At 47.5% G+C, this 25,229-nt stretch overlaps 1 protein-coding gene across 1 annotated transcript in view; it reads right to left on the minus strand.

Annotated features, from left to right (window-relative positions):
- The window catches only part of LOC110502509 (cGMP-inhibited 3',5'-cyclic phosphodiesterase A), a 239,896-nt gene that overhangs the window by 12,255 nt on the left and 202,412 nt on the right, over positions 1–25,229 (minus strand). Inside the window, exons 6-12 of the mRNA XM_036960080.1 lie at positions 13,020–13,093; positions 12,231–12,373; positions 10,880–11,017; positions 5,802–5,913; positions 5,246–5,359; positions 3,872–4,071; positions 3,406–3,609 (exon numbers count right to left, since the gene is read on the minus strand). Of these exons, the coding sequence (XP_036815975.1) occupies positions 3,406–3,609; positions 3,872–4,071; positions 5,246–5,359; positions 5,802–5,913; positions 10,880–11,017; positions 12,231–12,373; positions 13,020–13,093 (985 nt within the window). The remainder of the gene's footprint in view (positions 1–3,405; positions 3,610–3,871; positions 4,072–5,245; positions 5,360–5,801; positions 5,914–10,879; positions 11,018–12,230; positions 12,374–13,019; positions 13,094–25,229) is intronic.

Genomic DNA, 25,229 nt, shown 5'->3' on the forward strand with positions numbered 1-25,229 from the left:
ATTGACTCTGTACCGGTACCCCCTGTATATAGCCTCCACATTGACTCTGTACCGGTACCCCCTGTATATAGCCTCCACATTGACTCTGTACCGGTACCCCCTGTATATAGCCTCCACATTGACTCTGTACCGGTACCCCCTGTATATAGCCTCCACATTGACTCTGTACCGGTACCCCCTGTATATAGCCCCCACATTGACTCTGTACCGGTACCCCCTGTATATAGCCTCCACATTGACTCTGTACCGGTACCCCCTGTATATAGCCTCCACATTGACTCTGTACCGGTACCCCCTGTATATAGCCTCCACATTGACTCTGTACCGGTACCCCCTGTATATAGCCTCCACATTGACTCTGTACCGGTACCCCCTGTATATAGCCCCCACATTGACTCTGTACCGGTACCCCCTGTATATAGCCTCCACATTGACTCTGTACCGGTACTCCCTGTATATAGCCTCCACATTGACTCTGTACCGGTACCCCCTGTATATAGCCTCCACATTGACTCTGTACCGGTACCCCCTGTATATAGCCTCCACATTGACTCTGTACCGGTACCCCCTGTATATAGCCTCCACATTGACTCTGTACCGGTACCCCCTGTATATAGCCTCCACATTGACTCTGTACCGGTACCCCCTGTATATAGCCTCCACAATGACTCTGTACCGGTACCCCCTGTATATAGCCTCCACATTGACTCTGTACCGGTACCCCCTGTATATAGCCCCCACATTGACTCTGTACCGGTACCCCCTGTATATAGCCTCCACATTGACTCTGTACCGGTACCCCCTGTATATAGCCTCCACATTGACTCTGTACCGGTACTCCCTGTATATAGCCTCCACATTGACTCTGTACCGGTACCCCCTGTATATAGCCTCCACATTGACTCTGTACCGGTACTCCCTGTATATAGCCTCCACATTGACTCTGTACCGGCCCCCTGTATATATCCTCGTTATTTTCTTGTTGCTCTTTAAAAACCTCTTAAGGATCCGCCCCTTTTTTTCTGTTTTGGCCTAAAATTACATACCCAAATTTAACTGCCTGTAGCTCAGGACCCAAATCTAACTGCCCGTAGCTCAGGACCCAAATCTAACTGCCTGTAGCTCAGGACCCAAATTTAACTGCCTGTAGCTCAGGACCCAAATCTAACTGCCCGTAGCTCAGGACCCAAATCTAACTGCCTGTAGCTCAGGACCCAAATCTAACTGCCTGTAGCTCAAGACCCAAATCTAACTGCCTGTAGCTCAGGACCCAAATCTAACTGCCTGTAGCTCAGGACCCAAATCTAACTGCCCGTAGCTCAAGACCCAAATCTAACTGCCTGTAGCTCAGGACCCAAATCTAACTGCCTGTAGCTCAGGACCCAAATCTAACTGCCTGTAGCTCAGGACCCAAATCTAACTGCCTGTAGCTCAGGACCCAAATCTAACTGCCTGTAGCTCAGGACCCAAATCTAACTGCCCGTAGCTCAAGACCCAAATCTAACTGCCTGTAGCTCAGGACCCAAATCTAACTGCCTGTAGCTCAGGACCCAAATCTAACTGCCTGTAGCTCAGGACCCAAATCTAACTGCCTGTAGCTCAGGACCCAAATCTAACTGCCTGTAGCTCAGGACCAAAATTTAACTGCCTGTAGCTCAGGCCCTGAATCTCGAATTTGCATATTCTTGGTACCATTTGAAAGGAAACTCTTTGAAGTTTGTGGAAATGTGAAAGGATTGTAGGAGAATATAACACAATAGATCTGGTAAAAGACAATACAAAGAAAAAACTATAATCTTTGAAAGTGTTACGCCCATTCAGTGTGTGTGTGTGTGTGTGTGTGTGCACCACTAAAGCCAACAGAGCAGTGTTGTGTCTTTCACGCTGGCTCTGTTGTACAACAAAGCCTCTCTCTCACACACACACACGCACACGCACACACACACACACACACACACACACACACACACACACACACACACACACACACACACACACAGAGCAGACTCCTGCAAGCTTCTTCTTCTTATGCTAATGCCATAACCCCTGAGCGTAGGAGCAGCTACATCAACAGCTAATTCAATGGGCCTTTTCAGAGAAAGCTTGATTTGGTTTCTAAGAATTGGAGGGGAAATGAGTACAAGGTGTGTGTGTGTGTGTGTGTGTGTGTGTGTGTGTGTGTGTGTGTGTGTGTGTGTGTGTGTGTGTGTGAGAGAGTGGCTTTGTGGTACAACAGAGCCAGCGTGAAGGACACAACATTGCTTTACTGGCGAGCACACACACACACACACACACACACACACACACTGAATGGGCGTAACACTGTTAGCGTTAGTGGAAGGACAGCAATCTGTTGTATAACTGGCAGTGCCTAACTGCCACCAGCTTCACTGCAGAACAGTGGAAAGGCTTCACTGCAGCACAGTGGAAAGGCTTCACTGCTGAACAGTGGGAAGGATTCACTGCTGAACAGTGGGAAGGCTTCACTGCAGCACAGTGGAAAGGCTTCACTGCAGCACAGTGGAAAGGCTTCACTGCTGAACAGTGGAAAGGCTTCACTGCTGAACAGTGGGAAGGCTTCACTGCAGAACAGTGGAAAGGCTTCACTGCTGAACAGTGGGAAGGCTTCACTGCAGAACAGTGGAAAGGCTTCACTGCTGAACAGTGGGAAGGCTTCACTGCAGAACAGTGGAAAGGCTTCACTGCAGCACAGTGGAAAGGCTTCACTGCAGCACAGTGGAAAGGCTTCACTGCTGAACAGTGGGAAGGCTTCACTGCAGAACAGTGGAAAGGCTTCACTGCTGAACAGTGGAAAGGCTTCACTGCAGCACAGTGGAAAGGCTTCACTGCTGAACAGTGGAAAGGCTTCACTGCAGAACAGTGGGAAGGCTTCACTGCTGAACAGTGGAAAGGCTTCACTGCTGAACAGTGGAAAGGCTTAGTCCCGACCAATGGTAGTAGCATAATTCAGACTGCAAATATGATTTCCTGAAAAGCTGCGGGTTAGAGCCTTCTATTCGTATGGGTTAGTTAAGTTAACGAGAATATAATGAGGATATTTAAGGTCCAGAAATGTACTGGCACACATAATACTGTTCCTCAAAAGCCTTTAAAAAAAATAATATCTAACAAATGTTCTAGAACACTTACGTTTGACTCTGCTATTGCGATAGTGTAACAGACCAATGTGGACAGAGAGTGAGCTGTAATGAGGGCGTGTGGATTATGCAGTGCAGAGGTGAGAGCAAGACAAACCCGCACTACAAAAACCCAGGGGTTAGGCAGTAGAACTCTCACATACAACATGCTACAATAGCTGAAGAGCTCTTACACTCAAAATGAAATACACAGGTTTACTTACGGGTCTGTGACTTAAATTCATTGATTGATTCATTGTTTTTTTACCTTGGCATTGAACTCTGCCAGGAAGTCAAAGTGTTTCTTGAGGTCAGTGGCAAGAATGGCCTCTATGACCAGGAAGCGAAAGCGTTTGAACTCCACGTGGTCCAAGTTGACGAGGAAGTTATACTCCGGACGGGACATGAACAGATTCCAGGCAGAGGCGGCGTGGTGGTTCTCGAGCACCGACCTGTCGTTATACAACACTGCCTGGAGAGGGGAAGATAGGATGCGAGAGGATTAGTCCTGTTGTGGTCCTGTTAAATTCTAACCTGGTCAGAGATCTACCCATACAGTTCCACAACACATAACAACAGCAATCCGAGTACTTTTCAATGTTGTACCACTATTTTCCTTATCCCTAAAATAAAATCTCTGCTCTCCCTGCAGACAACAGTTCAACATATGACCCTGAAGATTTTTTATTTTTTTTCACTTGAGCCGGAAGTGCTTTGACAGAGAAGTGGTGTACCTGTGGTGCACTTGTGGCCACCAGGAAGGCGTTAGTCCTGCCAGGGTGGTCGTAGTCATGCATGGCTGCTGCTACGTAGAGAGCCATGAGCTCCAGGGCTGGGATGAGCCCCGACAGGCAACCATACCCATCCTCCGACACGCTGTAGGTCTTCGACACCAGGTAGCCCATGTGACTGTGCGTGATGCCACTGTCAGAGTCTGGGAGAGCCAAGGAGAAAGAGTGAGACAGAGGTAGAGGTAGAGGTAGAGGGAGAGGGAGAGGTAGAGGTAGAGGGAGAGGTAGAGGGGGAGGGAGAGGGAGAGGGAGAGGGAGAGGTAGAGGTAGAGGTAGAGGTAGAGGGAGATGGAGAGGGACAGGGAGAGGAGTGTAATAACAGTCTACTACCATGTCTGATTCACACCATAGTTCCAACCTGAACCACACTGTACCGGCTCAGGTAGTTTCTTTTTACATTGTCCTATCCAGCACTATGGTGGCTGAAATGTGCTGAAATGTGCTAAACCGTGGTTTGGCTCAGTAGTGTGAAAAGTGTACCAGCAAGCTCCCCCAAAGGTCCCAAACTCTCAACCTCTAAATCCACTTCTGCTCGGATCAAAGAGTTTGGGGCACTAAAGCTTATAAATTAGGTTATAAATTAGGTTATGAAAATCTGGGGTTGGGAGAACTTTAATCTGGTTGCAATTTCATGCCCGCTCATGCATCGCTGAACTTCAAATAGTATTTGGGTACTCAGAGACGGCATCCCAAATGGAACCATATTACCTTTTATAGTGCACTAGTTTTGACTAAAAGTAGTGCACTAGTTTTGACTAAAAGTAGTGCACTAGTTTTGACTAAAAGTAGTGCACTATAAAAGGGAATATGGTTCCATTTGGGATGCCGCCAGACGCTGAGCCCCCAGTCTGATAAGAACAGCTGAGAGCGTTGGCGTGACTGTAACAAACATGTTGATCTTAATGAGACGACTTACAAAACAGTAACTAGAGATGGTAGGTAAAGGCCGAATTAAACAAAGGGCCAAAGTTTAATCTGATTGTTACCAATTCTATTATAAGAGTCTTGACATAGCAATCTATTATTAAATATACTTGACTAAATCTAAACTAAATCTTACTCAAGTTGACAACCATAACTAACATAATGGTGTTATATTAAACACAGGAGAAAACAAACAATTGGTTGTCTTCTAATAGAGTCAAAATTCAAGTTATCAATTAATAACGTTTCAATCTCCTGATGCCAAATCAAGCAAGAGCCATGATGATTCAATTAGACTGGCTTGTAATTCAAGTCACTTATTAATTTTTTTCATTACATTTTTTATTTAACCTTTTATTTAACTAGGTAAGTCAGTTCAACCCTGGCACCCACCTGAGTCGCTGGCAGAGCAATGGTCAGTGATGAGGCTGGGCAGACCTGGTACGGCCTGGGTAGTGAGGTACCAGACAGCATGGAGAACGTCTGTAGCGTGGATTCTGTTGTGATCTGGATTGATTTAAAAAAATAAATAATAATTGGTACAATTCAATATATTTACCAAGACTAGAGAGCGAAAGGGAGAGAATATGAGACATCTCAGTAGTGATAACTTCCACTAGGCCACACTGTTTCTGTTTCTGCTGTAGAGTGAAAAGGATATGGAGAGATTGTACCGTAAACTAGTGTTAATGGAGAGTTGATAGAAAAATGATGTAACATCGCCCTCTTGTGGAATACTGATGGTATGACACTTTTAACTCAACTTCAATATACTAAGGAAAACAAACGTAAAACAATAAGGGACAGTTTCCCGGACACAGATTAAGTCTAAACTGCTGCACTAAAAATGTACTCTACTAGGCTTAATCTGTGTCTGCAATACAGAGTCATTAAGGTAAAACAGGAGCTTATAAGAGAGCAGAGTCATTAAGTTAAAACAGGTTCTTACATGGTATGTCTCTGTAGCCATTCTCCAAAGCATGGAAGTAGTTCATGAATTCGTGAACCGGGATCTTGAAGGTCTCAAATAGGCCTGTGTCTTCAAAAAGCCTGTGAGAGACCTGGAACGAACACAGAGAGTTAGAGAGCTCACCGAACCAATCACATTCTCACCCTTCAGACAGACTCTTTGATTTGACACTGAATGGTCTATGGGCTTTATAGACAGCCTCATTCTCATAGACGTCTCAACCCTCGCTTTAACTGTACAGATATTCTTAATTTATTCTGTGACTGCATCCAACCTGACACACATCACAGACTGGGAGCAATGTAGCACCACTGAAACACTTAGGGGTAGAGTGCCTTGCTCAAGGGCACAACGACAGTAGTATGCAGAGATATTGAAGTTGGGAACCCTCCGGCTGCCGGATCACTCCCTGTAGATTTCCTTGCACGCAACTCATAGGGTTCGAACCGGCAACCCACCAGTTACCTGCCCACTTCTCTAACCTCGAGGATACCGCTTCTGTCTCAAACAACCAATCAGATACTCACCAGACAAACACATTGATTGACACAGTGCCTGCTAAATGATAGATGGTTGACCATCAGCCTGTCTAATTGGTTGTTTCTCTCACCTGGCTGAGAATGTTTCCATGGCTGAAGATGAACTATTCTAACCTGTCCTCACCTGGTTACAGCTCACCTGACTAGACTGCACAGTACCTGTCCTCATCTGGTTACATCTCACCTGACTAGACTGTACAGTACCTGTCCTCACCTGGTTACAGCTCACCTGACTAGACTGGACAGTAGCTGGTCTCACCTGTTTACATTTCACCTGACTAGACTGTACAGTAACTGGTCTCACCTGGTTACATCTCACCTGACTAGGCTGTACAGTAGCTGGTCTCACCTGACTAGACTGGACAGTAGCTGGTCTCACCTGTTTACATTTCACCTGACTAGACTGTACAGTAACTGGTCTCACCTGGTTGCATCTCACCTGACTAGGCTGTACAGTAGCTGGTCTCACCTGGTTACATCTCACCTGACTAGGCTGTACAGTAGCTGGTCTCACCTGGTTACATCTCACCTGACTAGGCTGTACAGTATCTGGTCTCACCTGGTTACAGCGCACCTGACTAGGCTGTACAGTAGCTGGTCTCACCTGGTTACATCTCACCTGACTAGGCTGTACAGTAGCTGGTCTCACCTGGTTACAGCTCACCTGACTAGACTGTACAGTAGCTGGTATCACCTGGTTACATCTCACCTGACTAGACTGTACAGTATCTGGTCTCACCTGGTTACATCTCACCTGACTAGGCTGTACAGTACCTGTCCTCACCTGGTTACAGCTCACCTGACTAGGCTGTACAGTAGCTGGTCTCACCTGGTTACAGCTCACCTGACTAGACTGGACAGTAGCTGGTCTCACCTGTTTACATTTCACCTGACTAGACTGTACAGTAACTGGTCTCACCTGGTTACATCTCACCTGACTAGGCTGTACAGTAGCTGGTCTCACCTGACTAGACTGGACAGTAGCTGGTCTCACCTGTTTACATCTCACCTAACTAGACTGTACAGTAACTGGTTTCACCTGGTTACATCTCACTTGACTGGGCTGTACAGTAGCTGGTCTCACCTGGTTACATCTCACCTGACTAGACTGGACAGTAGCTGGTCTCACCTGTTTACATTTCACCTGACTAGACTGTACAGTAACTGGTCTCACCTGGTTACATCTCACCTGACTAGGCTGTACAGTAGCTGGTCTCACCTGGTTACATCTCACCTGACTAGGCTGTACAGTAGCTGGTCTCACCTGGTTACATCTCACGTGACTAGGCTGTACAGTATCTGGTCTCACCTGGTTACAGCGCACCTGACTAGGCTGTACAGTAGCTGGTCTCACCTGGTTACATCTCACCTGACTAGGCTGCACAGTAGCTGGTCTCACCTGGTTACAGCTCACCTGACTAGACTGTACAGTAGCTGGTATCACCTGGTTACATCTCACCTGACTAGACTGTACAGTATCTGGTCTCACCTGGTTACATCTCACCTGACTAGGCTGTACAGTACCTGTCCTCACCTGGTTACAGCTCACCTGACTAGGCTGTACAGTAGCTGGTCTCACCTGGTTACAGCTCACCTGACTAGACTGGACAGTAGCTGGTCTCACCTGTTTACATTTCACCTGACTAGACTGTACAGTAACTGGTCTCACCTGGTTACATCTCACCTGACTAGGCTGTACAGTAGCTGGTCTCACCTGACTAGACTGGACAGTAGCTGGTCTCACCTGTTTACATCTCACCTAACTAGACTGTACAGTAACTGGTTTCACCTGGTTACATCTCACTTGACTGGGCTGTACAGTAGCTGGTCTCACCTGACTAGACTGGACAGTAGCTGGTCTCACCTGTTTACATCTCACCTAACTAGACTGTACAGTAACTGGTTTCACCTGGTTACATCTCACTTGACTGGGCTGTACAGTAGCTGGTCTCACCTGGTTTCATCTCACCTGACTAGGCTGTACAGTATCTGGTCTCACCTGGTTACAGAGCACCAGACTAGGCTGTAAAGTAGCTGGTCTCACCTGGTTACATCTCACCTGACTAGGCTGTACAGTAGCTGGTCTCACCTGGTTACAGCTCACCTGACTAGACTGTACAGTAGCTGGTCTCACCTGGTTACATCTCACCTGACTAGACTGTACAGTATCTGGTCTCACCTGGTTACATCTCACCTGACTAGACTGTACAGTACCTGTCCTCACCTGGTTACAGCTCACCTGACTAGGTTGTACAGTAGCTGGTCTCACCTGGTTACATCTCACCTGACTAGGCTGTACAGTAGCTGGTCTCACCTGGTTACAGCTCACCTGACTAGACTGGACAGTAGCTGGTCTCACCTGTTTACATTTCACCTGACTAGACTGTACAGTAACTGGTCTCACCTGGTTACATCTCACCTGACTAGGCTGTACAGTAGCTGGTCTCACCTGACTAGACTGTACAGTATCTGGTCTCACCTGGTTACAGCGCACCTGACTAGGCTGTACAGTAGCTGGTCTCACCTGGTTACATCTCACCTGACTAGGCTGTACAGTAGCTGGTCTCACCTGGTTACTGCTCACCTGACTAGGCTGTACAGTAGCTGGTCTCACCTTGTTACATCTCACCTGACTAGGCTGTACAGTAGCTGGTCTCACCTGGTTACAGCTCACCTGACTAGACTGTACAGTAGCTTGTCTCACCTGGTTACATCTCACCTGACTAGGCTGTACAGTAGCTGGTCTCACCTGGTTACAGCTCACCTGACTAGACTGTACAGTAGCTTGTCTCACCTGGTTACATCTCACCTGACTAGACTGTACAATATCTGGTCTCACCTGGTTACTGCTCACCTGACTAGGCTGTACAGTAGCTGGTCTCACCTGGTTACATCTCACCTAACTAGCCTGTACAGTAACTTGTCTCACCTGGTTACATCTCACCTAACTAGACTGTACAGTAACTTGTCTCACCTGGTTACAGCTCACCTGACTAGACTGTACAGTAGCGGTCTCACCCGGTTACATCTCACCTGACTAGACTGTACAGTATCTGGTCTCACCTGGTTACTGCTCACCTGACTAGGCTGTACAGTAGCTGGTCTCACCTGGTTACATCTCACCTAACTAGCCTGTACAGTAACTTGTCTCACCTGGTTACATCTCACCTAACTAGACTGTACAGTAACTGGTTTCACCTGGTTACATCTCACCTGACTAGGCTGTACAGTAGCTGGTCTCACCTGGTTACATCTCACCTGACTAGGCTGTACAGTAGCTGGTCTCACCTGGTTACATCTCACCTGACTAGGCTGTACAGTATCTGGTCTCACCTGGTTACAGCGCACCTGACTAGGCTGTACAGTAGCTGGTCTCACCTGGTTACATCTCACCTGACTAGGCTGTACAGTAGCTGGTCTCACCTGGTTACAGCTCACCTGACTAGACTGTACAGTAGCTGGTCTCACCTGGTTACATCTCACCTGACTAGACTGTACAGTATCTGGTCTCACCTGGTTACATCTCACCTGACTAGACTGTACAGTACCTGTCCTCACCTGGTTACAGCTCACCTGACTAGGCTGTACAGTAGCTGGTCTCACCTGGTTACATCTCACCTGACTAGACTGTACAATACCTGTCCTCACCTGGTTACATCTCACCTGACTAGACTGTACAGTACCTGTCCTCACCTGGTTACATCTCACCTGACTAGGCTGTACAGTAGCTGGTCTCACCTGACCAGGCTGTACAGTAGCTGGTCTCACCTGGTTACATCTCACCTGACTAGGCTGTACAGTAGCTGGTCTCACCTGACTAGGCTGTACAGTAGCTGGTCTCACCTGGTTACAGCTCACCTGACTAGACTGTACAGTAACTGGACTCACCTGGTTACATCTCACCTGACTAGACTGTACAGTAGCTGGTCTCACCTGGTTACATCTCACCTAACTAGCCTGTACAGTAACTTGTCTCACCTGGTTACATCTCACCTAACTAGACTGTACAGTAACTGGTTTCACCTGGTTACATCTCACCTGACTAGGCTGTACAGTAGCTGGTCTCACCTGGTTACATCTCACCTGACTAGGCTGTACAGTAGCTGGTCTCACCTGGTTACATCTCACCTGACTAGGCTGTACAGTATCTGGTCTCACCTGGTTACAGCGCACCTGACTAGGCTGTACAGTAGCTGGTCTCACCTGGTTACATCTCACCTGACTAGGCTGTACAGTAGCTGGTCTCACCTGGTTACATCTCACCTGACTAGACTGTACAGTAGCTGGTCTCACCTGGTTACAGCTCACCTGACTAGGCTGTACAGTAGCTGTCCTCACCTGGTTACATCTTACCTGACTAGACTGTACAGTATCTGGTCTCACCTGGTTACAGCTCACCGGACTAGACTGTACAATAACTGAACTCACCTGGTTACATCTCACCTGACTAGACTGTACAGTAGCTGGTCTCACCTGGTTACAGCTCACCTGACTAGGCTGTACAGTAGCGGGTCTCACCTGGCTGAGGATGCGGCCACATTTGCCCTGGGTCTTCTCCATCAAGCTGAAGATGGGGAAGTTCCATTGGTTGAGGTGGCTCATTAGGGGCTCCAAGTCCTCCATCACTAACGGCTCCGGGGCCAGCTGGGGCTTTTCCTACAGAGGCCATAGACATGTTATAAGCCTTTATAATGTCTTTATGAACCTTTATATTGTCTTATTAAATATCAGAAAATGTTATCTCTCTCTACTGTAGGTCATCAAGATGTCATAAGGGGGTCAGACATAGATGACTGGTGGTGCCAATCTACTGTAGGTCATAAACATGTCATAAGGGGGTCAGACATAGATGACTGGTGGTGCCAATCTACTGTAGGTCATAAACATGTCATAAGGGGGTCAGACATAGATGACTGGTGGTGCCAATCTACTGTAGGTCATCAACATGTCATAAGGGGGTCAGACATAGATGGCTGGTGGTGCCAATCTACTGTAGGTCATCAACATGTCATAAGGGGGTCAGATATAGACAGCTGGTGGTGCCAATCTACTGTAGGTCATCAACATGTCATAAGGGGGTCAGATATAGACAGCTGGTGGTGCCAATCTACTGTATGTCATCAACATGTCATAAGGGGGTCAGACATAGATGACTGGTGGTGCCAATCTACTGTAGGTCATAAACATGTCATAAGGGGGTCAGACATAGATGACTGGTGGTGCCAATCTACTGTAGGTCATAAACATGTCATAAGGGGGTCAGACATAGATGACTGGTGGTGCCAATCTACTGTAGGTCATCAACATGTCATAAGGGGGTCAGACATAGATGGCTGGTGGTGCCAATCTACTGTAGGACATACACATGTCATAAGGGGGTCAGATATAGACAGCTGGTGGTGCCAATCTACTGTATGTCATCAACATGTCATAAGGGGGACAGACATAGACGGCTGTCTGTGCCAATCTACTGTAGGACATACACATGTCATAAGGGGGTCAGATATAGACAGCTTGTGGTGCCAATCTGTGCACTGAATGTCATGTTGTTAAGAAATTAACTTTTGTCTTCTGAGGTGGTTGTGCCTCTGCCTGAGGAATAAGCCAATAATAACCCTCAAATCCAAATCTAGACAGCCAGCTCCACTGTATTTGATCATTATTCACCTGTAATCGTGGACTGAATTACACCTGGGACACAAGGTTGGTGCAATTAATTATCAGGTGGAACAGAAAACCAGCAGTATTCCCGGACCTCGTAGGGTAAGGGTTGAATACCTCTGGCCTAAAAGATTTAGACCTAGAAGTGTGAAAACTAGGGCTCTAGAAAACTAGAGCTACCTCTATGGTTGCTGTGGCTGTTTCTCACCTCTGCAGGTAGCATGACGAGGTTTTGGGGGGTGTTTTTGCCCCCTTCTGCGTCCCCCTCCTCTGTCGGCGCTACGTCGCTGCTGTCGCTGTGGTTGGCCTCGTGGGTACTGTCGTAGTCTGACGATGCCACCACCTGATCCTCTGATTGGGGTACAGAGAAAGCGTTACCATGGAGATGGGACAACACCTTCAACGCATTCAACACTGCTGCAAAACACATCACACCTCTCTGTTGTGAGACAGGATCAGCCTGGTATCAGATCTGCTTGTGTTGTCCTCCCAACTAACTCCTATGGTCATTGTCTCACCATGGAGACAGGATTCCCACAAAGCATTCAGCACTGCTGCAAAGAATCCAATATTGCTACAAAGCATTCAGCACTGCTTCAAAGCATTAAACACTGCTACAAAGCATTCATCACTGCTGCAAAGCCTTCAACCCTGCCGCAAAGCATTCAGCACTGCTGCAAAGCACACACACACACGTAATATCCACTCTGGGACAGGAGTATCCATTTCATACAATCATTGTCCTCTCTAGCACAGTTCCTGTGATGGACGCATAACCAGGCCAGAGCAGTACAATACAGCTTGGCTCAATGATGTGGAAGGAAAGGTAACACTGGCAGAGATGACAAGCTAAACGATAGAAGAAGGTTGGCAAAACCAGTGGACAGAAGAGTCCATGAGTACAGTACTCGGCTCAATAGTTTGTAAACGGTAGTGGTGTGGAAGGGGAAGGTAGCACTGGCAGAGATGAGAAGCTCAGTTAAAAGGATGGTTGTACCTGTCCGGTGTATCCTGTCCCCTTTGTCCATGGATCCCTCCCCATGGCTCAGCTTTATGTACGGTCTCCCACAGCTGTGGTAAAGGAAAGTTAGAGGTCAGAGGTCAGACAGAAGTGAATATCTTTTCATCAAGTACATCTATCAATGAATGGCGCTAGCTCTTAGATATTGTGGGCACCTGAATATGCCTTATTAAAACACTGGCCTGAGAAACGTTTTGATGTGTACTGTACAGTGTGTCTATGACATACAGTGCTTTCGAAAAGTATTCAGATCCCGTGGCTTTTTCCACATTTTGTTACATTACAGCCTGATTCCAAAATGGATTAAATAAAAAAAAAACTCAACAATCTACACACAATATCCCATAATGGCAAAGCAAAAACAGTTTTTTAGACATTTTAGCAAAGGTATTAAAAAAATCAACATAAATACCTTATTTACATAAGTATTCAGACCCTTTGCTATGAGACTCGAAATTGAGCTCAAGGTCCTTGGTCAGGGAAAACCAGACTGAAGCCACTCCTCAGAAGAAGGCACATGACAGCCCGCTTGAAGTTTGCCAAAAGGCACCTAAAGACTCTCAGACCATGGGATATAAGATTATCTGGTCTGATGAAACCAAGATTGAACTATTTGGTTTGAATGCCAAGCGTCACGTCTGGAGGAAACCTGGCACCACCCCTACGGTGAAGCATGGTGGTGGCAGCATCATGCTGTTGGGGTGTTTTTCAGCGGCAGGGACTGGGAGACTAGTCAGGATCGAGGGAACAATGAATGGAGCAAAGTACAGAGAGATCCTTGATGAAAACCTGCTGTAGAGTGCTCAGGATCTCAGACTGGGGCGAAGGTTCACCTTCCAACAGGACAACAACCCTAAGCACACAGCCAAGACAATGCAGGAGTGGCTTCGAGACAAGTCTCTGAATGTCCTTGAGAGGCCCAGCCAGGACCCGGTCTTGAACCTGATCAACATCTCTGGAGAGACTTGAAAATAGCTGTGCAGCGACGTTCCCTATCCAACCTGAAAGAGCTTCAGAGGATCTGCAGAGAAAAATGGTGGAAACCCAAATACAGGTGTGCCAAGCTTGTCATCAATTCCAAATAACGATGTGACATTTCTTGATCAACTCTATTCTACGGCCCAGATTCTATTGTGTTCTAAAGGAGTCAGTTAGAAGACGTGAGGAGAACCATTTGAGTCAAAGGAACAATCGTTTCATCATGCACATCATGAAATCAAGTTAATATTTCCCAGCTCTCTCTCTCTCTCTCTCGCTCTCATTCTCTCTCTCGTATTGCTTGGTCAGACTGTTCCATCCAACAATCTCTGTAATCTCTAAGCAAACTCATACCACAAAACAAACTGAAAATGCTGAAATTCAACATGACTTCAGTGAAGGAGCAAATATGAATAACCCCCCCCACACACACAAACAAGTGTTGAAAAAATGAGTTTGTTGTCTGTGGCTCCAGCTGTCAGTTGGTCAGACAGTTTACTGGTTTCCAACTGGGCTGTCCACCCATTAAAATTAGCATGGTTTCCTAGTGGGCTGTCCACCCATTAAAAAAAGCATGGTTTCCAACTGGGCTGTCCACCCATTAAAAATAGCATGGTTTCCTACTGGGCTGTCCACCCATTAAAAAGAGCATGGTTCCTACTGGGCTGTCCACCCATTAAAAAGAGCATGGTTTCCTACTGGGCTGACCACCCATTAAAAAGAGCATGGTGTCCTACTGGGCTGTCCACCCATTAAAAAGAGCATGGTTTCCTACTGGTCTCTTTTTGTTTCAAGATTTATGATGAGACTTTGGATTGAGTTGATGGCAACATCCAATTATTTGGATAATGGTGTCTTTAATTGGTGTGGGACTAGTCACTGTCTGCGCAGAAAACTGAACTCTCCAATTCTTCAAAATTTCATTAAAAGCAACAAAATTAATTTAAAGCTCTTTTAGCCCCCAAACCGCCTGTCCCTCCCAACCGCCTGTCCCCCCCATTTGCCTGTCCCCCCCATCCGCCTGTCCCCCCAACAGCATGTCCCCCCCCATCCGCCTGTCACCCCCAACCGCCTGTCCCCCCCATCCGCCTGTCCCCCCCAACCGCCTGTCCCCCCCAACCGCCTGTCCCCCCAACAGCATGTCCCCCCCAACCGCCTGTCCCCCCCATCTGCCGGTCCCCCCAACAGCATGTCCCCCCCAACCGCCTGTCCCCCCCAACCGCCTGCCCCCCCCAACTGCCTGTCCCCCCCAACCACCTGTCCCCCCAACCGCCTTCGTAGCCGACCACCTGACCCCCTGACCCCCCTTCCCCCTGACCCCCTGAAAATAACGGACTAACTGTTTCCCCCTGCCAAACTTTCAAACATGTTTTATTCCACACCTGCTAGGCACACACACACACACACACACACACACACACACACGCACACACACGCACACACGCACACACGCACACATACACGCGCACACATGTAGCACACACGCACACACACATACACTGGATTGACCGTGCAAACTGCAAACACATCAGCGCTGTCTTTGTTGTGTGCTCAGGGTCATTAGGCTAAGGGGGGGCACCTACCCCCTGACTGAAACATTTCCTCAGAATGAGACACACTACAAGCCTTTGTGCCCTGTGTAACACCATGCTTTAAGGGGCTAATCTACACTTTAAACAATAACAAAGTGCCCTCCCCGCCACTATTTCAGTAAAAAGCTGAAGGATTAGGCTAGAGAAATGTAACCAATCTCAAATTCATAGACGGGCACTATGGATGCAAGGACCGAGAAATTACAGTTTTCAACCATGTTTTGAGGGTAAACAGTCCAAAACAGCAGATTGCCCCTTTAACTGCTGTCACTTCCTCTACTCCAGGTTCTTCAGCATTTGGGAGGAGCTATTCCAACTTAAACCATCTGAAATGCATCAGACGGCAGCTGAGAGATGTGTTTAAGAGGTTTCTGGTGTCCTCAAAGTAACTTTCACTTGGGGTTGGGTGTATGTTCAGGAAAAATAATACTATAAAGTTCTGTATTGTATATTCTTACTCCAATCAGTTTGTGATCTGTCTGAGAGGGAAAGCTTCGTTGGGTTGTTAGTCCGTGTGGTTCAGCTCTGCTTTGTTTTCAGCCTTGGGCCTAGATTCAATACGGACCACGGAAGATCCGCGTTATAGCGAGATTGATATTTAAAGGTCGCTTTCGATTAAGCCGTCATATGTAGCATTTACCGTGAATGTGGTCTTGTGAATGAGGAAATATTGATTTAAAAAGATAAATAGCCTTAAAGCGGGAGGGGGTAGATTTAATCTAGCCCTTAGTCTTTGTGTATAACTCAATGTGGTCTAAGACATTGAGTCAGTCAGTCAGTAAGTAGTTTGTTTGGGTCTGTTTGGTTCTAGTCAGTTAGTCCATAGTTTATTTGGTTCTAGTCAGTCAGTCAGTGGTTTGTTTAGGTTTGTTTTGTTCTAGTCAGTCAGTAGTTTGTTTGGTTCTAGTCAGTCAGTAGTTTGTTTGGTTCTAGTCAGTCAGTCTGTCACACCCTGACCTTAGAGATCCTTTTTATGTCTCTATTTTGGTTTGGTCAGGGCGTGAGTTGGGGTGGGAATTCTATGTTTTGTGTTTCTATGATTTTCTATTTCTATGTTTTGGCCGGGTATGGTGCTCAATCAGGGACAGCTATCGTTGTCTCTGATTGCAAACCATACTTAGGTACCCTTTTTTGTGGGACGTTAACTTTGTTTGATGGCACATAGCCTTAAGCTTCACAGTTTGTTTTGTTGGCGTCATTTCGAATAAAAGAGATAATGTCCCCCCCAACCGCCTGTCCCCCCTCCCGCCTGCTCACCACGCTGCACCTTGGTCTAGTTCTTTTAACGGCCGTGACAGAACTTCCCACCACCAAAGGACCAAGCAGCATGGTCAGAGGTATGAGACAACCTGGGAGGAGTTAGAGAGGTGGTCGGTCATCCCAGGGAGAGTGCCAGAGCCCGCCTGGGATTCTATGGAGCAGTGCGAAGAGGGATACCGGAGAATGGAGTTGGCGAGACGAACACAGCTAGCAAGGAAGCCCGAGAGGCAGCCCAAACACCTTTTTTGGGGGGTGGCACACGGGGAGTGTGGCAGAGTCGGGTTGGAGACCTGAGCCAACTCCCCGTGCTTACCGTGGCGGGCGTTGTACTGGTCAGGCACCATGTTATGCGGTGGTGCGCACGGTGTCTCCAGTACGCGTTCTTAGCCCGGTGCGATACATCCCACCTCCCCGCATCTGCCGGGATAGGGTGAGCATCCAGCCAGGACGAATGGTGCCAGCCCTGCTCTCCAGACCTCCAGTACGTCTCTACGGCCCAGGATATCCTGCGCCGGCTCTGCGCACTGTGTATCCAGTGCATCTGCACAGCCCAGTGCGTCCTGTGCCTGAACGCGTACTGGAGACACCGTGCGCACCACCGCATAACATGGTGCCTGACCAGTACAACGCCCGCCAAAATAACCATCCAGCCAGGACGGGTTGTGCAGGCTCCTAGCTCGAGACCGCCAGTGCGCCTCCACGGCCCAGTGTATCCGGTGCCTCTGCCAAGGACAGGGCCTCCTGTATGTCTCTCCAGCCTGGTGAGCCCTGTCGCAGCTCCACGTACCAGACTGCCCATACGTCTCCTCCCTCCAGTGATGATACATTGCACAAAGCTTCCAGTGATGATCCATGGCAAGAAGCCTCCAGTGATGATTCAGGACAAGAAGCCTCCAGTGATGATTCAGGGCACGAAACCTTCAGTGATGATCAAGGGCACGAAGCCTCCAGTGATGATCCATGGCACGAAGCCTCTAGTGAGTAGTCATGGCAGGAAGCCTCCAGTGATGATCCATGGCACAAAGCCTCCAATGATGATCCATGGCACGAAGCCTCCAGTGATGATCCAGGACAAGAAGCCTCCAGTGATGATCCAGGACAAGAAGCCTCCAGTGATGATTCAGGGCACGAAACCTCCAGTGATGATCCAGGGCACGAAGCCTCCAGTGATTATCCATGGCACGAAGCCTCCAATGACAGCCTCCAATCCGGAGCCTACAACGACAGCCTCCACTCCGGAGCCTCCAGCGACGACCGTCTCCAGTCCAGGGCCTCCAGCGACGACCGTCTCCAGTCCGGAGCCTCCAGCAACGACGGTCTCCAGTCCGGAGCATCCAGCAATAAAAGAGAAAATGTACGCTCACCAAGCTGCACCTTGGTCCAGTTCTTTTAACGGCCGTGACACAGTCAGTAGTTTGTTTGGTTCTAGTCAGTCAGTCTGTCAGTAGTTTGTTTGGTTCTAGTCAGTCAGTCAGTAGTTTGTTTTGGTCTGTTTACTTCTAATCAGTCAGTCAGTAATTTGTTTGGTTCTAGTCAATCAGTCTGTCAGTAGTTTGTTTTGGTCTGTTTGGTTCTAGTCAGTCAGTAGTTTGTTTTGGTCTGTTTGGTTCTAGTCAGTCAGTAGTTTGTTTGGGTCTGTTTGGTTCAAGTCAGACAGTCAGTAATCTGTTTGGTTCTAATCAGTCAGTCAGTTAACACACACACACACTTGTCGCACTGATGCGCTGTCTGCTGGACCTGCACCGCACGGCACTGAGGTCTAGCCACTTGTGAGCTAAACAGGACTAGACAATCATCTGACCACACACACACACACACACACACACACACACACCTGCCTATTAGCAAGCAGCAGTAGGACGAGCCATGGTAACATTAGATAGGAGACTAAATACTCTCCTGTAGCGAACTGAGTTTTTGTACTGTGTGTAGTTGGACCTTAAGGAACCTTCTATGGAACAGTATCAGTCTAAAGAGCATCATTAGTCTCTGACATACAGTTCTTTGAAGCACCATTCAATTACCAAACTGTTTTGGTTTCCCAGGACCTACAAGAGTTAGGGGTGAGATGGAGGAAGAGCAGGACGGGAAATGGAGGTATCACTGTAAAAAAAAAAAAAATCTAGTTGTTTCAACGAATTATTATTAAGTAACTGGTTCCACAGACTTGTTAATTTACTGAACTTTTTGATCAAAGTGTTACCTGAATTTAAAAACTTTTAATTGTCTCACGGCGAACCAAAAATCTCAAATTTGGACTCATCAGACCAAAGCACAGATTTCCACCGGTCTAATGTCCATTGCTCATGTTTCTTGCCCCAAGCAAGTCTCTTTTTATTATTGGTGTCCTTTTAGTAGTGGTTTCTTTGCAGGAATGCGACCATGAAGGCCTGATTCACACAGTCTTCTCTGAACAGTTGATGTTGTGTCTGTTACTTCAACTCTGTGAAGCATTTATTTGGGCTGAAATCTGAGGTGCAGTTAACTCTAATGAACTTATCCTCTGCAGTAGAGGTAACTCTGGGTCTTCCTTTTCTGTGGCGGTCCTCAGGAGAGCCAATTTCATCATAGCGCTTGATGGTTTTTGCGATTGCACTTGAGGAAACTATAAAAGTTCTTGAAATGTTCCCGGATTGACTGAGCTTCATGTCTGGAAGTAACGATGGATTGTCATTTTTCTTTTCTTATTTGAGCTGTTTTTGCCATAATATGGACTTCGTATTTTACCAAATAGGGCTATCTTCTGTATACCACCCCTACCTTGTCACAACACAACTGATTGGCTCAAACACATTAAGAAGGAAAGAAATTCCACAAATTAACTTTTAACAAGGCACACTTGTGAATTGAAACACATTCCACCTCATGAAGCTGGTTGAGAGAATGCCAAGAGTGTGCTTAGCTGTCATCAAGGCAACGGGTGGCTACTTTCAAGAATCTCAAATATAAATATATTTTGATTTGTTGGACATTTGTTGAACACTGGTTTCTACATGATTCCATATGTAGCGGCAGGTAGCCTAGTGGTTAGAGCGTTGGGCCAGTAACCGAAAGTTTGCTAGACTGAATCCCCGAGCTGACAAGGTAAAAAAATCTGTAGTTCTACCCCTGAACAAGGCAGTTAACCCACTGTTCCTAGGCCAGTTAACCCACTGTTCCTAGGCCGTCATTGTAAATAAGAATTTGTTCTTAACTGACTTACCTAGTTAAATAAATGTGTGTTATTTCATAGTTTTGATGTCTTCACTATTATTCTACAAGGTAGAAAATAGTAAAAAAACAAAACAAAAAAACACTGAATGAGTAGGTGTGTCCACACTTTTGACTGGTACTGTATGAGACAAGATGAGCAAACACATCATTTTACGTTGACTGACTTTTTGCCTAAGTTTTCTCAAGTTGGAGGCAACTAGTTTGGGGCAACTAAACATTTTAAGTCAGGTAACACTTTAACCCGAAAAGTTGTGTAAAGTAAAAAAAAAAAAACATCTGTGGAACTAGTAACTTTAATAACTATAATGGAGGATGGATGAGGGGAAAGGCAGGGAAAGAACAGAAGGGTCTCTATTGTCTAATACATTCCGTGCTTCAACCTTACCCTCAAATCTGTAGGATCTTAATTGTGATATTACCATCACGGTTTTTCCTCCTTCATTTTCCATCGTGTCAGCATTCAGTAACGGACTAATTTAAGCAGAAATAACGCCAACTTTGAAGCTTTAAAGCTATATGCTCCTTATCAGTGCAACCAATCTGGATGTGGTTCTGGATAGGGAGGCCCTCCTACTTCCATTCAGTTGAATACCTTTCTCCCGCTGCACTAAACACACGCACGGGCACGTAGACACACACACGGGCACGTAGACACACACACGGGCACGTAGACACACGCACGGGCACGTAGACACACGCATGGGCACGTAGACACACGCACGGGCACGTAGACACACACACGGGCACGTAGACACACACACGGGCACGTAGACACACACACGGGCACGTAGACACACACACGGGCACGTAGACACACACACGGGCAAGTAGACACACACACGGGCAAGTAGACACACACACGGGCACGTAGACACACACACGGGCATGTAGACACACACGGGCACGTAGACACACGCTCTGCACAGCACTGCTGTTGTTATCTTCTCCACATCTGGAGCTAGTGTAGGTAGTAGGTTGATTACTGGAAGAAGGTAGACGGAGTAGCTAGATTACTGGAAGTAGCTAGACGGAGTAGCTAGATTACTGGAAGAAGGTAGATGGAGTAGCTAGATTACTGGAAGTAGCTAGACGGAGTAGCTAGATTACTGGAAGAAGGTAGACGGAGTAGCTAGATTACTGGAAGAAGGTAGACGGAGTAGATAGATTACTGGAAGTAGCTAGACGGAGTAGCTAGATTACTGGAAGAAGGTAGACGGAGTAGCTAGATTATTGGAAGAAGGTAGACGGAGTAGCTAGATTACTGGAAGTAGCTAGACGGAGTAGCTAGATTACTGGAAGAAGGTAGACGGAGTAGCTAGATTACTGGAAGTAGCTAGATGGAGTAGCTAGATTACTGGAAGAAGGTAGACGGAGTAGCTAGATTACTGGAAGAAGGTAGACGGAGTAGATAGATTACTGGAAGTAGCTAGACAGAGTAGCTAGATTACTGAATGTAGGTAGACGGAGTAGCTAGATAACTGAATGTAGGTAGACGGAGTAGCTAGATGACTGAATGTAGCTGGACGGAGAAGGTAGATTACTGGAAGAAGGTAGACAGAGTAGCTAGATTACTGGAAGAAGGTAGACGGAGTAGGTAGATTACTGGAAGTAGCTAGACGGAGTAGCTAGATGACTGAATGTAGCTGGACGGAGAAGGTAGATTACTGGACCTAGGTTGATATCGGAGTAGGTATATTACTGTATTTAGGTAGATTACTGGATGAGGTAGATTACTGGAAGTAGGTATATCACTGGAAGTAGGTAGATTACTGGATGTAGGTAGATTACTGGAAGTAGGTAGATTACTGGATGTAGGTAGATTACTGGAAGTAGGTAGATTACTGGATGTAGGTAGATTACTGGATGTAGGTAGATTACTGGATGAGGTAGATTACTGGAAGTAGGTAGATTACTGGATGTAGGTAGATTACTGGAAGTAGGTAGATTACTGGATGTAGGTAGATTACTGGATGTAGGAAGATTACTGGATGTAGGTAGATTACTGGATGAGGTAGATTACTGGAAGTAGGTAGATTACTGGATGTAGGTAGATTACTGGATGTAGGTAGATTACTGGATGAGGTAGATTACTGGAAGTAGGTAGGGGGTAAACTGCGGCTGAGAGAGAGAGCTGCCAGTCTGCTGGGGTAAACTGCGGCTGAGAGGGGGGGGGGGGGGGGGGGTGCGGGGAGTGTGTGCACGTCTGTGTCTCAATGTGTGTGTGTGTGTGTGTGTGTGTATGTGTGTGTGTGTACGTCTGTGTCTGAATGTGTGTAAGTTGTGTGTGTGTGTGTGTGCACATCTGTGTCTGTGTGTGTGTGCATGTGTGTGTGTGTGTGTGTGTTTGGGAAGGGGTTGGGGGGTTGCTTGTAGAGTTCAATCAGAGTTTATTGTATGCCTCAGAACATTTAGAGAAGCAAAGGGCAGGAACTTATGAGAAATCACAGACCACATAACGATTATTCTTTCCTATCCTATCAAAGGAGGTTAATTTAACGTCATATTTTCGGGAAGGGTTGTTTGTGACAACGGGTGAGTGTGTGGGGGGGGGGAGGGTTGTGGGGGGGGGGGGGTTGAGTGAGAGGAAAACGGACATAAAGTACCTTTTTTTTGTTAAAGAACTGTGTCTAATGAAAAATATATCACATTTGTGGGGGGGGGGGGTTAAACTTGTCCTTTCAGGTTGTCTGAGGTTGTGTGAATGTTAGAGGAGGCCCATCAGGCTTACTTGGAGGCTTTAGTGTGTGTGTGTGTGTGTGTGTGTGTGTGTATAGTATGACTCACTCTCCAGTCTCCTCTAACCACTTAGGAAGTGAAGTGCATCGCCTGCAGACTGAGGCTGGGTGAGGCAGGGTGAGGCAGAATGAGGCAGGGTGAGGCAGAATGAGGCAGGGTGAGGCAGAATGAGGCAGGGTGAGGCAGAATGAGGCAGGTTGGGGCAGGTTGAGGCAGAATGAGGCAGAATGAGTCAGGGTGAGGCAGAAGGTGCAGACTGAGGCAGGGTGAGGCAGAAGGTGCAGACTGAGGCAAGATGAGGCAGAATGAGGCAGAATGAGGCAGGGTGAGGCAGAATGAGGCAGGGTGAGCCAGAATGTGCAGACTGAGGCAGGGTGAGGCAGAAGTTGCAGAGTGAGGCAGGGTGAGGCAGAATGAGGCAGAATGAGGCAGGGTGAGGCAGGGTGAGGCAGAATGTGCAGACTGATGCAGGGTGAGGCAGAATGTGCAGACTGATGCAGAGTGAGGCAGAATGTGCAGACTGAGGCAGGGTGAGGCAGAATGTGCAGACCGAGGCAAGGTGAGGCAGAATGTGCAGGCTGAGGCAGAAGGTAAAGACTGAGGCAGGGTGAGGCAGAATGTGCAGACTGAGGCAGGGTGAGGCAGAATGAGGCAGGGTGAGGCAGAATGTGCAGACCGAGGCAAGGTGAGGCAGAATGTGCAGGCTGAGGCAGAATGTGCAGACTGAGGCAGGGTGAGGCAGAGGGTGCAGACTGAGGCAGGGTGAGGGAGAATGAGGCAGAATGAGGCAGGGTGAGGCAGGGTGAGGCAGAAGGTGCAGACTGAGGCAGGGTGAGGCAGAAGATGCAGACTGATGCAGGGTGAGGCAGAATGTGCAGACTGATGCAGGGTGAGGCAGAATGTGCAGACTGAGGCAGGGTGAGGCAGAATGTGCAGACCGAGGCAATGTGAGGCAGAATGTGCAGGCTGAGGCAGAATGTGCAGACTGAGGCAGGGTGAGGCAGAAGGTGCAGACTGAGGCAGGGTGAGGCAGAATGAGGCAGAATGAGGCAGGGTGAGGCAGGGTGAGGCAGAAGGTGCAGACTGATGCAGGGTGAGGCAGAATGTGCAGACTGAGACAGGGTGAGGCACAATGTGCAGACTGAGGCAGGGTGAGGCAGAATGTGCAGGCTGAGGCAGGTGAGGCAGAATGTGCAGGCTGAGGCAGGGTGAGGCAGAATGTGCAGGCTGAGGCAGGGTGAGGCAGAATGTGCATGCTGAGGCAGGGTGAGGCAGAATGTGCAGGCTGAGGCAGGGTGAGGCAGAATGTGCATGCTGAGGCAGGGTGAGGCAGAATGTGCAGGCTGAGGCAGGGTGCTGTAATGTCAAAACACTCAGAGAGCTACAGTCAGGTGGAGCATCACAGTGCTCACCTACAGGATTTATGGTCAGACAGGCGCATTGTACATACACTCTGTTGAACGTCAAAGGTAAGAGCAGTTTAAATCAGCATCTGCGGTACGAAATGGTTGGGAAAAACCAGATTCTGTTGGGAAGAAGCAGAGTCTGTTAGGAAGAACCAGAGTCTGTTGGGAATAACCAGAGTCTGTTAGGAAAAACCAGAGTATGTTGGGAAGAACCAGAATCTGTTATTAAGAACCAGAGTCTGTTGGGAAGAACCAGAGTCTGTTAGGAAGAACCAGTCTGTTGGGAAGAACCAGAGTCTGTTGGGAAGAACCAGAGTATGTTGGGAAGAACCAGAGTCTGTTAGGAAGAACCAGAGTCTGTTGGGACGAACCAGAGTCTGTTGGGAAGAACCAGAGACTGTTGGGAAGAACCAGAGTCTGTTGGGAAGAACCAGAGTCTGTTAGGAAGAACCAGAGTCTGTTGGGAAGAACCAGAGTCTGTTGGGAAGAACCAGAGTATGTTGGGAAGAACCAGAGTATGTTAGGAAGAACCAGAGTCTGTTGGGACAAACCAGAGTCTGTTGGGAAGAACCAGAGACTGTTGGGAAGAACCAGAGTCTGTTGGGACGAAGTAGGAAGAAGTCCTGGTAACAAACATGTGTGTGTGTGTGTGTGTGTGTGTGTGTGTGTGTGTGTGTGTGTGTGTGTGTGTGTGTGTGTGTGTGTGTGTGTGTGTGTGTGTGTGTGTGTGTGTGTGTGTGTGTGTGTGTGTGTGTGTGCATATGTGTGTTTGTGTGCATACTGCCTGTCTGTCTGTTTTGTGTGGGTGTGTGTAGTTCCTTCTCTGTTGTCCGTTTGCATGTTGCTCCAGACCCACACAGAGGACCTAATGTTGCCAGGCAGTTTCCATTTACAGACAACACTTATGCTCAGTCAGAGAGGCCTTCTGTGTCGACCTGTCGTGCATGTGCGTGTGCGTGTGTGTGTGTGTTTGTCTTCATTAGAGAGGCCTTTCATGTCCA

Source organism: Oncorhynchus mykiss, chromosome 2 (assembly GCF_013265735.2).
Source record: "Oncorhynchus mykiss isolate Arlee chromosome 2, USDA_OmykA_1.1, whole genome shotgun sequence".
Taxonomy (NCBI): Eukaryota; Metazoa; Chordata; class Actinopteri; order Salmoniformes; family Salmonidae; genus Oncorhynchus; species Oncorhynchus mykiss.